Source organism: Eleutherodactylus coqui, chromosome 2 (assembly GCF_035609145.1).
Source record: "Eleutherodactylus coqui strain aEleCoq1 chromosome 2, aEleCoq1.hap1, whole genome shotgun sequence".
In the NCBI taxonomy this organism is placed as follows: domain Eukaryota; kingdom Metazoa; phylum Chordata; class Amphibia; order Anura; family Eleutherodactylidae; genus Eleutherodactylus; species Eleutherodactylus coqui.
Genome location: NC_089838.1, coordinates 142352783 through 142369476, shown reverse-complemented (window position 1 = coordinate 142369476; position 16694 = coordinate 142352783). Strand labels below are relative to the sequence as shown.

General features: G+C 41.0%; 1 protein-coding gene across 11 annotated transcripts in view; it reads right to left on the bottom strand.

The window, feature by feature from the left end:
• Positions 1-16694, bottom strand: part of NAV3 (neuron navigator 3) — a 286112-nt gene that overhangs the window by 149267 nt on the left and 120151 nt on the right. For 10 of the 11 annotated variants that reach the window (XM_066591685.1, XM_066591684.1, XM_066591688.1 and 7 more), the window contains 2 exons: positions 12320-12503; positions 4664-4735 (listed from right to left, as the gene is read on the bottom strand). In XM_066591685.1, the coding sequence (XP_066447782.1) occupies positions 4664-4735; positions 12320-12503 (256 nt within the window). The remainder of the gene's footprint in view (positions 1-4663; positions 4736-12319; positions 12504-16694) is intronic. The other variant, XM_066591691.1, reaches the window with a different exon arrangement.

Here is a 16694-nt window from a genome sequence, read left to right as displayed (position 1 = left end):
TGGAGACTGTAACGATCACCCCCTAAAGAATCAAAGTGACACACTGGTTGCCTGACTCACACAGGGCCACAAAAATAAGGGTTGTAAAGTACCTGGCTCCCGCATACTCTCTGGAGACCGTAACGATCACCCATAGAAGTTCCTGGATCACTTGTACACAGCAGTTCCTGGACTCACACAGCAGGGACAGAGCTAGGTCTTACTTTTGGGGGAGGCCTTATATTTAGCAGTTCATCAATAGTAATAGGTATACCTGTCCTGCAGTCATTCTGCCTGTTGTTGACTGGTTGCCGTCAGGCTAACATTGCGTCTCATATAAGGAGCTATTGAAGTACAGTAATTCAAAGTATAAAGTATTTCCTAGCAATAGAAATAACAATGCTCATGTACCTGATTTAGAGCTGTGTGAATGCTGGTCTCCTGTTGAGTAAATGCCTGTAATGATTGACTGAAGCCACATATCTAACTCCATTTCAATCAATTGTGCAAATCTATGGGTCACTCTTATAGTTAATAATAAGCAGACTTTACTGAAAATTAGGTTTAATACTTGTTTCATGTGTGAAGCAAACAGAAAAAGGATATAAAAATATATAAAATTCCACTTCAGGTTTCCATTAGAGGTATTCATTACAGAGTCTATAAGGATTTTTTTTTTACTTTTTGCTTGCTAAACAGTGCTTTAAATATGTTTGATCTTACTTAGCAATGGGCTTCACTTCCAATGGGTTACATGGTTGGTTCTCTGTCTCCTGTTGGTTCTGCTCTCCATGCCACCAATACTTAGAGACTGCTACTAGAGATGAGCGAGCATACTCGCTAAGGACAATTACTCGATCGAGCATTGTCCTTAGCGAGTACCTGCCAGCTCGGTTTAAAAAAGGTTCGGCTGCCGGCGCGGGCGAGCGGTGAGTTGCGGGAGTGATCAGGGGGGAGCGGGGGGGAGAGAGGAATAGAGAGGTCTCCCCTCCGTTCCTCCCTGCTCTCCCTGCCGGCACCCGAACCTATTCTTCGGAGCGGGCAGGTACTCGCTAAGGGCAATGTTCGCTCGAGTAATTGTCCTTAGCGAGTATGCTTGCTCATCTCTAACTGCTACATCTGAATTAAGAGGTCTATTGGTCCCCAGGGCTGAGGAGTACTATTTAGTCTTGTGATTTAGTCCTTTTTAGTACATGTAAGTAACACATCGCGGCAAAATCGCAACTTTTTTCATGCGATTTTTGAGCATAACATCCCTGCTACTTGCAATTTTCTCACGCATTTTTTTCATGTGATTTTGACACGATTTTTTAATGTGAAAGTCAATAGGACTTTCTAATGTTAAAAACGCATTGCACGAATAACACAAGTTCGTGCTTTGCGATGCGATAAAAAGGAGGCTCCATAGGGAAACGTGCAAGAAAAGAAAAAACACAAAATGCTGATAGATAGGACATGCTGCCATTTTTTTTCTTGCAGCATCGCATGAATGAAAAAATCATTGGTTTTATAATTCTGCGTTTTCACTCACTCATGCGATTTTATCGCAAGTGTGAAGGCGCCCTAAGGTAGAGTCGCACCTAATTAGCTACTGAACACTGGATAGCAGTTTTCAGTGTGACATGCACAAATTTTTACAGTTCCACTATATTAGGTAAATATAAGCAAACAGATGGACCATTGGTACAATAATTGTACAAAGAACAATACTGGACTGACGAAGGTGCGCAGTGACAAGCCATTCATGCACTCACCACATATCCGTTCTTAATCCAATACGTCATCTCCTCCACAGGCCATGACCACCGGGTGAGTGGTGTGCAATATAAAAAACCTTTAAATGTTGCCAGTCACTGATATGAGACAATCAGGCTTTAATAGTTCAAAATCCTTAACACTTCCAGAAGTTCTTCATGGGAAAATTCTGTTAGTCTTTTAACTTCCTTTTATACAGATTTCGTCTCTGATTTGTGCTTATTAAGGTTTTTGGAACGGATACATCTTTGTGATTAATAGCGCTAGAAGTCAGATACAGTAACCAAAACTTTCCCAATGTAATTCTATGTTCTTCTGATTTTGCAAACCACTGCTTTGTCATTCTATGACAGATAATAACATGAAACCCAATACCAACCAGTTCCATTACACTGGAATTAAAATACTCTTGGCAGCAAAAGAAATAGTGAAATATAAAAGGGTCTCAAACAAGCACAGTAAAAGAGAGAGGTCATTAAGGTTGTAGCCCCATATAGCTTTCCTTATTGATGTGACTATGTGCTATGAGAATGATAATATTCCTGTATTAAATGGTCTCTCCTATTCCCATCAATGGCATTTACTTGAGATTCTCAATAAAAGACAATATGGCCCATTGTCAATATAGACAGCATTTTCTATAAATGTAGTAAGCAAAATATATGTTAATATTGCTGGTAGATACATACCGCAAATAGCCAAAGTTTGTTTTAACCAGTATTTATGTGCAACTTGGAGGTGTGATCACCCCATGGTAAAGCAAGACCAGAGTAGTGCCTAAAGCTTAAAGCGACTCTCCAGTTTCATGACAAAATTCTGTTCTGAGGCCAATAGGGGATTCGAGAGAATCTTCAAAATAGTACCAAAGCACTATACCTGCTCTCTTATTGGTCAAAGCTGCTCATGTGATCAGCACTGGTGAATTAGACAGCAGGGATTTTGCCATGGCTTAAAATTACTTCCCAGCCATTCTGTCCTTGCCGATTGCTGTTGATCAGATCATGTGACGGCTGCAGCCAATCACTGGATATAGAAGGTCACTGCTGTGGCCAGTGATTGGCTCCAGCAATCACTTGTCCTGGCCAGCAGCAGCCAGGAATTACAGAGGGGTTGAGAAGCAATTTTAAGTTGTGGAAAAACTCTTTAATGTTACGACAGGATCAAAAAATAGCTTAGAAAATAACCTAGAAAGAAAACAAATGACTAACCGCACTTACCATATTAGTCCGCCCATCTATGACCCTGCTTTATCTATTATCATTACCTCATAGGTTCATAATAAAGCAACTTATCCATATATACCCTAAGAAAAATGTACTGCATTTTGTCCATCCTTTTTTATCTCTGACCCTCCAATGCTAAATCGTGCAGAATAGGAAGCTTGAGGACAGGGGTGGTGCTGAAAGGAACACTAAACCTAGAACTGAATGATAAAAGTAACCAGGAAACAGTCTTGCCCTTATCAGTTGTCAATCTACTGAATTTACTGCATCTTGTTGAACAAACAGTCTTGTAGAAATCCTGCAGAGAGCAAGGGGTTAAACTCCCACTGATCTGTTCCATTTTCAAGTATGAAACAGCTCAGGAGTGAGGCTTAGCCAAAGGGTGGAGCTTAATAACCTTTGTGTTCTACTGCAAACAGGCAAGAGGGGGAGGCTCCTGCTGCAGCCAGACACTAGACATTGTAGGGCTAGGGGAACATAGCTGATCTCCTGGGTCACATACAGATTTCTTTATATATTTATCAGTTGTAATTGTTATACGAGAAAAAATAAGAGCAAAGGAAAGGAGGAGGAGAAGTACTAGGATATTTCTATTTTTTGTGTTCCCTTTTTTCTGTTTAGTGTTCCTTGAGTTTGGCTGAGATGCAATGCATGCATGCTGTAATAGAGATATTTCAACACCAGTCTGTCTGCAGTGCAGACAAGATATGAACAGTCCTTTTATCTGGGGTTAACACCTGCAGATGTTTTACACAGAGATGGAATTAAATCAAAGGGGAAGTAAAGATTTCCATATAATGGTTTGAAACTGCAGAAAAGTTTCACAGGCTGGCTAATAGATCTGCTTTCTTCTAATGCGTCCATTTAATGTCCGTTTAACCCTATCCAATCCAATTTTAGATTCAGGGTTTTTCCTAAAAGGCTTTCTCTTTTTGCTGTTATACAATGGTGCCATCTGCTGGCTAAAGCCAGTGTGTGCACCAGAGAGGCTCTGACAGCGGAGTGGCTGGCGATGGATGGTAAGAATACCCTGTGGGACGTCTTCTGACATTGGAACTGTACAAGCTTCAATCAGAATGTAGGAAGACGTCAGACAGTGGATTGGAAAGGGATAACACAGGAAATCATTTGCCTAAAATGTGGAGCATTAAAACAAAACTATTTAGTAATATTCACTGAGGAAAATGTATTTTCTATTCACTTACCACCTTGCCGCTTTTCAATCCTGATAGCAGAAAACTACCACTACTCAAGAAAACTCCCCTAGCACCCACTGTGAGACATACAGACAGCTGTAGGTATCAGAAGGAAGTACCATACCCCATTACTCCAGGAGAGGTAAGCGCTTATGCCTTATATAAATTGTGTCACATATGGAGATATACTCTGACCTATAGTGTTTGTGACATATACCATCGATTTCTATATACATAAAGTAAATGCAAATAGTACATTTAATGATAAAAAAAATACATGTGTAACATTGACGAAAGATATGACAGTGTGTTATATGTACAACAAACAGCTGCAATAATCAGTAAATGACGAGTAATACTGCTCATGATTGGTCATTATGAAGGATGCTATCTGGCAGCTCAGCTTAGGTAAGGACAATGGATTTCCCAATATTCGGTTGTGTCTGTGGATGAGGACACGGGTATACATGGCCATCACTAGCACACAATCAATCAGAGGTGTCAACTGACCTAGTAGTCTTTTTTTGACTTGTTGCAATCCCACCACTGTGATTAGACTGAGTTGCATATCTGGCTGCCAGACTGTGTGAGAAGAAACAGAACAATTAAATAAAAGCATTATAACAGCATGCACAAAAACAGAACAGCGACTAGGCAGATGGAAGACAAGAACAATGGACAACAGCAAACACAGGGGGGATAACAGCATTAAAGGCAATGTCTGCTAGAAATGAACATCCAGTTACAGTGAGTTATAACACAGGAATTCAATGTATAATAGACATAAAGCAAAGGTGAAATGCTGAAAAGTCACACGTTAACAAGACACATTAGAATGATAGAACCCGTTTGGATGTATGAACACATACAAGCTACATGGACTGTTGATCGGAGAAATATTTATTTGCACATAGTGCAGTCAAGGACGACATGTGTTTTAGTGATGTGTGCAGAGACCATGGCTGACCTACACTATACAGATCGGTACATAATGATGTAATAGATACACAAGGAATAATGAACCTCATTCACTTCAACATAAAACGACTTTTCTTGTTGGCAGAAGCATCAAGTCGTAGTACAGCTTTCATTTTTCCACAGCAGCTCGAAGGGAACCAGTCACCTCTCCTGACTGGCCTGTGTTAGTATATACTTACACTACCCATAAAATAAGTATTCTCAGAATCTTATCTCAGAACTCTGTTTTGCCTCGTTCCTCTGCTATTCCTCCTGGAAATGTATGAATTAATGTACAGCTTGGGTCACCATTGCCCTTATCCCTTGGAAATGTCCATACACACTCTGCCAATGACGGTTGATAGTTTAGGGAGTGTTTCTTATAATATTGTCTTGACCAAGGCAAACAAAAAATTGACGTATGCTCTACTCTTCTCCCATAAATAGGTGAGAGAAACATTGCACTAGATATAGTGAAGCCAAGAATCAGTATTCCCTTCATCATAACTAGGGATATAATGTACTATCAGCAGTATTTGAACCTGTAGTTGCATGCCCCAGTGTGCCACTAATTGAACTGGGCAGACATTACTTTGCTATCTAAGGGCTTCTTCACACGGATGTATGCACAACCTACGCTCGCCGCTATGGAGCATAGCTGCGCTTCAACCGGGGTTTTTTTTTTTGGACCATTCAATCTATTTTGAAAAAAAATGGGAAGATAGGTCCTGCCCTATCCTTTTCACAGGTAGTATTACCTACATGTGAGAAAGATAGGGCAAGTCCTATGTTTTCTCGCACATACTATTAATGAAGGACAATCCAGATAGTGAAAACGAAACTATTGAAATCAATAGTTTTGTTTCATCCATAACGGGACAAAATCATGCCCATCTATTTAGCCCTAAAACTGCCAAGCACCCCTAACATGTTCCACCAATAAACAGCGCCATCAGGGTTAAGGGTCACTCCATTCTATACTAGATCCTAACAGAGCTTTCTGCCCCTATGCGTGAAGGCTTGTTGAGTCCCTGAATATTTATGCATTTCCACTGTACTTCCCTATATACTTGTGTATTAGATAATTAGGTCAACAATTAATAAAACGTAGGTTCTGTTCTGCAAACTCTGGTTTGACTTTTTATTTTAATGAGGCAACATAACAAAACGTCTCTTTTATGTAACTTTTCTTTGTAAACACAAGTAGTGACGAATGTAAATGGCCTCCTATTATCCAGGGGGACAGTACACTAGCATAAAAGTGCAGGGGCCAGAATGCAAGTGGCACCCCCAGCCAGAGGCATAGCTTGAAGCTCCTGGGCCCCAATGCAAAACCTGGAACGGGGCCCCCAACTATAATGCTTTATTCATAGTACTGGGCTTCCTATATGGAGAAGAGAGGCCTTATGGGCCCCCCAAGGCTCCTGGGCCCGGGTGCAACCGCATCCCCTGCACCCTCTATAGTTACGCCCCTGCCCCTAGCCCTTTGTTCTACACCCTACATGTATACAAAGTAGTTCTGTCACTAAAGAATAACTTCCGTCCTGTGAATGAATAGATGGTGAAACACATAGAATATTCACACAGCAGAACTTTCATACAGAAAAATCAACTATGTATTTGCCTTGGAATTTGCAGCTGATATCCAAGGCTGATTTGCACTGCCATGGATCTACATAAGGATTAGCCCCATTCAACAGGGGGGTAATCTGCATGTGGCGGCCCGATGCATTTTCACATGCATAGGGGGTAAAACACACGGGCGCATGCGTTAATACACTCGCAGCTATGGAGCGTATTAGTGTATGAACCCGGACTGCTTTTTTAAAGACTATTTAAGCTCTGTGCTAGTGTGTGCGAGTTTGCAAAAAAACAGCTTGAATATAGATCCTGCCTTATCTTTCTTGCATGTAGTCAATACTACAAGTACTATCTTTTCTCACGCATAGTAATAATGCACGGGAATCCTGATTGAATTAAATGGTTTGGTTTCGTCCCGTTTTGTGGCCGTGCTTTTCACGGCCGCATAATGGGACTAAAACATGCCCATCTGTTGAAGTTCTAAGTGGCACATGACTTTTTGTCTGCAGTTTTCTATTAAACAGCTGAGCGCTCTGAGCGGGGGATGAAGAACAGAGCTGGACAGCTGTGTTCTTCATGCCCTGCCTGTCATCAGGGAGTGGGATACAGCTGAAACAGTAGTATAAGCTGTATCCCGCTGTGAATCCCTGATAACTGATCGCTGATCTTTCAGCATGCTGAAAGATCAGCGATCAGAGACGGCTTAATGAAAACTGCACGATGTCCTTTAAAGGGCCTTTAAGAGCTCCTTCTAAACAGCAGTAAAAGAAAAAACTTCCCCTTATCTTGTAGGAAGCAAATACAAAGCACAAAAATGCTAATGTATATACAGTACAGTCAGCACCTTCCATGGCTGCTGGTTTTTATCAAAATGTTTAGAGAAAAGGAAACTGCTGGCTTTACCCGATTCAGGTTTCCTCTAGAATAAAGATTTATTAGTTACCACTTATCCTCTTTTCTGTTTGTATTAACAGAAAGGAACGATTGAGACAATGGTGCTGTAATATTTACACTTGGTATCAAGCTTCAGCTCAGGCTTAGCTATACATTTTGATATAATAAATGGATCCAATCATGGACATTTCAAATGGATCTGTATCACTTTTCTCTGGTCTATAAAAAGTTGTTGTTTGCCATGTATATTAATACAAGTCCTCATGGAGAGAACTGCACACTTTCATTACAAGGGTTATACCTAAAGGCATTGACCAGGGTTAGAAGAAATAAACTACTGTTATTTTTTCTTTTAAAAACATCACCACAAGTGTCCATGTGCTGTGTCTACGAAAATGGACCTAAGCTGTAATACCAGACACAGCCAATGGTCAAGAGCAGCACTCTCTCTGGTAGAAAAGTTAACTTTCTTTTCTAATCCTGGTCACTTTTACAATAGGCATGGCTGCCTAGGGCACGAGCCCCAGAAGAGTTGTCCCTAGACAAGAATGTTTCTTCTAATCCACCAAGCAGTTTGTTACCTCTGGCACCAATGGCCATTAAATGACCTTGAGATCCTTGGCAAGAACATTTTAAACCAAAACAAGGAATTGATGTTTTAAAAAGTCATTGCATATAAAGTGGTCTTTACATCTCCATCAATTTTAAACAACTATATCAAAAAGCTAGCCCACCTTAATCTAGCTAACCCAATCTCCGAAAATAATACACAATAGACAGCTTTATGTAACCTGAGGTGTTCTCTGTATTTGTAACCATCTCATGAAACAGAAAAAAACACAGACTTCAGACTTGGCTTCAACAGTTTAGTTTATCTGTATAGTCTGTATAAACAGGAAATAGAGATTGTCACATGATCAATGATAATTTTTCAGCCGTGATACCACCACTTTTCCAGATAACTGCTCTTCTTGTTAGGTTACTGTCTAAAAACTTAACTTCATTCTCTTTGTTCAAATTATGGGCTATTTCATGTATTGAATGATATATAGAAATACTTTCAAAAGTCTTTCTTACTTCTCAATATACTAGAGACCAACATATGACTTAACAGCCTAGCTATATCTATATAGCTGTCTTCAGAGTTCCCACAATGCATTGCTCTCTGGTTGAAGGAGAGCAGTGAAAATCTTAGCCCATGTGTACATAGCCCTATTATGGCTTCTTTGTACATAGCAGTAATAGGACTCCTGTAAGGTGGTGGAGGAGCTTTTCTCTCCTCCAATGAATGCTCAAGACTCTCCAATTGCTCTGATAGCTACTCATAGCACCAGACTCAAGCTCCACCTACCTGTCACTGACATGGCCTCTCCACCCTGGCAATGATACGGGTGTTGATGCAACCAGAGTATCACCAGCCCAGAATATTAGGGGACCAATAGGAAAGACCCTTAGAGTGGCTTCACCCCCTGCATGACATGCCACCCACATATCAGCAGAAAGAAGGGACCTGAATATTAAATGCCAGCAGGTGACAATCTTGTGGGGGTGTTCAGTGGTAAAGCAGCAAAGAATAGAAGTGGCAGAGGCTACCTATTGAACAAGTGTTGCACCAGCTACATGTGTTGCTGTGGGCCTATTAGGTGACCAAAGTGAAGCCCAGCAGATCAGAACTTAGAATAAGCCAAGTCAGGTCAGATGAAAGGTCTGCAGTGACTGCCACCATAGCAGGTGAAATATAGATGCCCAGTGTGACCCAAAATTAGGTCTGAGTCGAGTGACCGATGGGGTGAAATAAAGGCCAGTACAGTGACTACAGCACTGGTAAAAGTAAGTGGACCAAGTGCAAGATGGCTGGGGGTGAGCAAGTGAGTACGGTAATAACCAGGATGCTGAAATGACGCATGTGACCCCAGCGCGGTGTTAGCGTGTGACACGGGACTGCTGGTATCACGAGCAGTGCTGCTAAAGAGAAAGTTGCTGAGGAGGTCATTGCTGTAGCAGTGGTAAATGAGCAGAAAAAGCTGGCATTGTGGAGATATCCCTGTCCAGTGCCAAGCCTTTGCCAGAGTATGCCTGGGGGATAGTGACTACTAAAGCATGTATGTAAGTGGACATCACCATAAAGAGAGAAGACCCTGACTAGGCCAATCAAAAGAATATCGCCCCTGTATAAGGAAGGTTCCCCCTCGGACTAGGACAGAGACTGAATCCTTTCGAGTTGCAAGCCCATGTTTAAGAGCTTGTCCAGGTGGTAAGCACAAATTCAAAGGTTATTTTCGTTAAGCTTTTGATTTGCTGCACCCTTATTGCATCTGCCTGTTTATTGCCACAACATGAACAAATCTCCTAACCTGCTTTTCTGTATATTCCATTGAGGAATGTGAGCCCTCCACTGTACCTCTGTATTCTTTCAATTTAATATGAAAGCACATAAAGCTTTTTTTAATTTCTGTCAGATTCCATAGAATTCTGTCCTAAAAAGAATTTTGCCATGGGCAGCACACAGAGGTCATGTAGCTCTGCACTAGGGCATCATACGGCCTCTGTACATTGCCATGCAGGCTGCATGTATATGACACGTAACTGCTGTAAAGTATTACACATTACCTAATCAATAGCAGTAAAAGACAAAATAAAGTTTCTCAACAACATAAAGAGTAATTGCCTGCTCATAGAACTTTTGACACGTCCTAGTGAAATTCTGATTGGTGGGGTTCTGGGGACTGAGACAGCCACCAATGGCTGAAATGAAGCGGCAGAAGCACTTAGCTGAGTGCTGTGCCCCTCTGGCTGTAATAAGCTTTGCTCATTAGCTGAAGGCAAGCTAAATAGACTTCTAAGAGCCCGTCTTCAGCCAACGGGTGACCTGAGAAGAGCCAATCACAGCCGAAGGGGCACAACGCTTGGCTAATCATTTATGCCCTTTCGTTTCAGCGACCAGTGTGAGTCTTGGTAGATGGATCCACACAGATAAAAAAAACTCTGAAATGTCACTGTAGCATCTAAAAAGTTTTATTAAAGGGCAGTTACCTGCTAATCGGTAAAGCGGTTGTTTAGAAGTGGAAAGTTCTCTAAAAAATCATAATTCTCATCGAAGTGTTGTGCGGTTATGGCTTGGCCTCCACAGCAACACGGGGCAGATTTATGAAACTGTCTAAAAACAAAGCGGCTTTGTTTTCTATGGCAACCAAATCAGAGTCCAGCTTTTACTTAGTATTTTATTCTTGAAAAATGAAGGCTGCGCTCTGATTGGTTGCTACAGGGAACGGAGACAGGTTTTCTTTAACACAGTTTCAGAAATATTGGTAATGGAAAAAGTGGCAACTTGGGGCAATCATAGTAACAACTGTTGTGATTGCCAGGAGACTTAACAAAATTGCCATGGGTCTCTGGCTTAAGTCATAGAGATGTAACACTTAGCCAACCTTTATCCTCCACATGGATATTACTTACTCCTGTGTTTTGTGGAACACTACAATATGTCCTTTTTGTTTTGTAGAGCAGAAAATGTAAATGACTGTTGTAAATCCTTCTCCCACTTGTTTGTGTTGTGATGTACAAGTGTTTTGTCCTCCGTGTTACCCATGAACATATTTCCCATTAACAGTAAACCATGTGGCTGGGAACGGTGTTTCAATGAAGACTTTTGAATGGTATCAGAATTAACATTACTTGCATAGTTATAATGGATAACCTATGCAAACCGACAAAATCACAAATTATTTAACAGCCTTTCACACGTCTGTATCACTGTCATACCAATAATAGAGCCATTATTGTATGGTCCAGGTGATACAAGATGCAAATGTTTAGACCGGGGAGCAGTTGAGGCTCCATCTACACATAAGGCAAATGCTGAAATCCATCGTAAATGTGTCAACGAGTAAACCAGGAACAATTCTTGCTAAATCGCTTCACATGAAAAATCTAACAAACACTTAATATGTTGTTAAATATGGTCTGTTGCAAATGATAAAATATAAATATAAACAAATGTGTTTGCTATTTTCTTCTAAACGATAATGTTTTATGTCCTCCTTGGATTATGGTGCTGGATCTACCTTTCTCTACGTGCACATGCACCACCGCCTACTGTAGCCACATTCATCCACTTGAATGGGGTTGAAGTGTAGTACCAGGCGTGTACCCAATCTAATGGGAAGAAAGAGGAGGCTCTGGCAATCTCTGTAGTGCAGTATCAGAAACAGTTCTAAAATAGGACATCGATGTTATATCCCAGCAACCCCCTGGAAGCACTGTATTAAAAGCCTATTACATATAGTATACACGCAAATGCATAATTTTGCAACTTTTTTAATGCATTATATAAGCTTTTTCAATGTGTAGGAAACATACTTGACCGTTGTCACTGCTTCTTGTGAGGCAAGGCATTCTGGAAATGTGTGGGAAAATGCCACAGTATGTCCTAAAGATTCGGCAGGCATTCCCTAAGTGCCCATTGTAAATAACATTTCTTTCCAGAACAAAACTCTGCTTGGCACGGGGCACATAACTAGTATACCAAGCATGCCACTTTTAGCCTTCTGGTAAACTACTGTTCATTCATCTTTTCACCCGATGTAATACAGTATATTACACACTCGCAACATAGTGCTGTTATTAGCACTCCTGGTATCTATACTGGTGCATAGTGGTATCCTCTTACAAGGAATCTGATTCCATCATCACATACTAACATTTTTTTTCACTCTATGCCATAAAACTGCTTACCTAGACTGCATATCTTGCTGCGTTTTGGGTTGACTGCCTTCAGCAGGTGGAGGGGAGTGTGTGACCTGTTGCTGGAGCTCCACCAGTGACTGGTAATACTGCTGCTGCTGGTGTTGCTGCTGTTTGAAACGTGAAAGACTGAAAAACAGTCCCAAAATGGCTTTCAGATTTCCATTCCTTATTTCTGTATCAAAAAAGGAAAAAAAGAAATTTAATATAAACTCATTACATTTATTTGATTAGTAGCAATGCATTTTAATGATCAGAATTATTTACTTGAAGGAAAATTGCGCTTACGAGTGTAGTCATTTGGAAATACTTTGGCATTTGTGTCTAAGGCTACTCTCACACATGCGTTCAGTTAAACGCCACTTGAAACCGCAATATTTGACCACGACTTTGAGCGGCATTTTTGAACGCATGGTACAGTGTTTGACAGAGCTTTTTAATGCACCCCATCATTGTGATGGGATGCATTAGAAACGCGTTAACACTGAAAAATGGAACAGACAGTGCTTGACGATCATGACGTTACAAATGCCGCATTCGAATGCTGGTCTGCGAGGCCCCATTGAAATCAATGGCAGCATTGTACCACAGTTAGCGCAGCGCTCAGGACAAGTGTGAGACAGCCTTAGGCTAACATTATTGGTGTATGACCAGCACAGTGGAACAGGGCGCATCACCAGTCTAGGCTGAAGTGGGAGCCAATGCACTAGACTGCCTGGGTATCAAAAGCCCCCATCTCTGATTTGACACTTGAGGCACCAACGTATGGAAAGGCAACTGCACAGGCTGCAACTACACTCCCTAGTTACTTGCTCAATGGTCAGACAGTGTTCTTTGAGCACTTTTTTTATTTTATTTTTGCACACTATATGGTAAAACAAAAGGGCAAAGTATTAAAACAAGGTACTGCACAGCATCCAACCTAAAGCAGACCCTGGCTCTAAGCCATAATGCTAGTGTGAACAAACCCTAAAGCTTCATTCAAAAATCAGCTGAGTTCCTGTTACCAGAAAACAAAGCATTATGGGAGCTAGTTGTTAGGTCTTATGTCATGGAAAGTAAAACTAAACTGTCTTCTTCTAAAGGTAACCACCTAAATTCCGACTTATACAGTATAAACAAGGGAAATCATTAGGAACTGGAGGAAAGTTGAGATGATTTCTCATAATTTTCTAGTCTTACAAGCTTGCAATCTACAAAAAAACCCAACAGTGCTGATGCAATGGTTAGCAGTGCTGTTTGGAGTTATGGGAGAACAATAAGTAGAATCTATATACTGGTTTCCTTCCACACTCCAAAACTATACCGATAGGTCAATTCTATAGAAAAGACCTAATATATGTCTAAACAGATTTCTTTATTAGAAACATATTTTTTAACTAGGGGAGTTGAATTGATTGCCAAAGTTTCAAAATCCGCTGTCTCACAGGCTGAAAATAATACTAATTGGCTGTATGAAGGAACACCAATAGCACAGCAGTGTGTTTTCTATGGGTTTGAGTCAGGCAATATCTACATAGACTTTGTTTTTGTGTTTTAATAGGTGTCCCCGTGGCATTTAACTCCTATACTCCATAAATTTACAGTACTTTTTAACAGGTCTATAGTCCCTGGAATCATTGCTCAAACAAGCGATTACAGTCGACTCTTGGTCCATATGAACGTGGCATCCAACAGGGTATTGAGTGAGAAGAGACTCAGTAGTCGCTTGTCATTCTGTTTCAGCTCAATGAAAAGAAGAACTAGTGAGCAACTTCTTGCTCAGTATAAACAAGCAGTTTATACTTTGAATGATGGCCTATTCGCAGGAAATGAAGGCGGAAGAGATCTCTGGAGTGCTTCACCTACATTAACTGAAAGACTATCGCTCCTATGTCATTGGGATGGATGCTTAAGTGCCTGACAGTCATCCTGTCTAAAACCAACCTTAACGTGACCTGCCAGACCTAGACAAACAAAGATGGCCGCGACGCTTCTCTGACTACCTGATGAACATTGTGTATTAGTATGCATCATTAATCTAAGACACTACATGCTGATCTGATTGGTCAGTACTGCTCAAGTAGATAGCACTGGACAATCAAAACACCATGTAGTGTCTTAGACTAATAATGTATACTAGTGTACAATGTGCATTCGGTAGTCAGAGAAGCGTTGTGGCCATCTTTGTTTGTCCGGGATCGGAGAGTTTCTTTAAGTGTCTAAAGTTATTAGATTATAAACTTCACTGCAGGCAATAACTTCTTGAAACACCATATTCAATTGCTATAAGAGGCATTTGCAAGACAGTCGTCTTCTCGGAATTCATCCATTATCACAATTACTGAAGTGGTAATATTCATTGGTGTAATACAATGAAGATCTTAGGCTTATTGGCAACATACTGCTGACAACAAACAGCTGGACCTCTGACTTGTCCACATACAAATGGCAGTTTTGTTCAGATGTGTAGTATGAAAAGTGTCAATTTAATTTCCAACCCAGACAGCAAAATAGTTATATCAAGCCTTGCCAAAGGCGAGGATAAAGAACAGGCATCCCGCAAATCAAACTAAAACAGAAAGTTATATTAACATCCACCTTCTCTACACAAGGGTCATGTTGGAGTCTAATTTATATTCAAAATATTTGGAGAATGAACAGTCGCAGTGTAAAGAAGAAGAAGAAACTGACTGCCGGTCTTGTCTGCTGCTGCTTTTTTTTCCAGGCCTTTGTATGGCCTTATTTCCCATTAGTTTACGGCCTGTCCTCTAGAGAACTCCTGTTGTCCACACATGACCTGTAATAAGTGGTGTGTGAAGGTTCTCGCCGTTTATTCATTTTTATCTAAACATTACTTTGGAACAGAAGTCTCGTAATCCCAAACAGACCTTTACCTCAGTTATGCACTTCGAACCATTCAATCACGCTGAGAACACAAGCAAAGTCTCACTCAAAGCCTGAACAGTCACCAATATAAGACTTAATGGCCAAAGCTGCGAAATAAAAACCTAATCATTACAACATATTAAAGTGGTATTCCCATCTCTAATTCCCTATGCGATGATCTGTAGGGTGATCAGGATCTCTGAAGTGCATGCGCACTGGCTTCTGGCCCGGCCACCAGCTACCGCTGCTCTCTACTTTTTCTTTCCATAGAAGGCCCTCTGGGCAGCAGAAACACAAAGAGAAAGGAGCGTTTTTCAAATAGGCATGTAATGGGCGAGTACTTAACTTTCATATTTGAAACACCAGAGGCATAACTTGAAGCTTCTGGGCCCCGATACAAAACCTGTAACAGGGCCCCCAAGTATAATGCTTTATTCATAGTACTGGGCTCCCTATATGGAGAAGAGAGGCCTGATGGGCCTGGGTGAAACCGCATCCCCTTTAGTTACGCCCCTGTAATCACACTGGAATGGGGTACCCAAGATGGGAAAACCCCTTTAAGGACATCTATACCTATGTTTCCCCTTTCTACAGTGGGATTTACACTCTAATAGATACAGAAACATGAATAATGAGAAGAAAATAAACAAAAATCAAGTTTTCTCTTACATGTTCTCCCTTCGATTTTAGGTTTATAAAATGTTATTGATAGTTATCTCTCTGATGGAAATCCTATATTAAAAGGATGTGCAGCAAATCAATTCAAAGGGGTATTCGAGTCTGTATCATGCCGATCAATGCTCCTCACTGCCATGTCCATTCATCTCCCTTAAAAGAGTATTCAGGTCTATTTTAAATGATAACCTATCCCCTTGGATAAGTCATCAGTAGTTGATACATGGGGGTCCACTGCTTGGGACCACCATGCACCAGGTGATCATCCGGCCTGCTACACTTTACAGCAGGCCGGACGTCATAATAAATGGTCAGTGGTAGCAGGGGCAGTGCCAGCTTCACTCCCATTGAAATCAGGAGCTGATATACTCACTGTTCATAACAGGACATGATGTCTTGACCATGAGAGGCAGAGGAAGCAGTGTGGCACTCCCATTTATTTCAATGGAAGTGAAGGCGGTGCTTACCTTGTTTCCTCTGATCACTGATAACAACGTCTGGCCCAGTGCAGCGGTTTGAATGACCAGCAGATAGACAGGGGTCGATGGACTAAAATAGACAGGAATACCCCCTTAAGGGAGACAAAGGCAAAGGGCAGTATGGAGCAGTGATTGACATGATATATTGTCAATCTGTGCTCACTAATGAGCATATAATCTGACTGTACAAAAGACCCCTTACCAAGCTATTCTTCACTATCAGCATTGCTTCAAGGGAAGAAATGGTACATAATAGGGTGCATATAGAGTGACACCTACTCTGTATCATCCACAGTACAATTTCCAGCTGTACAAGCCTGACCCAACTTAGAAACAAACCCATA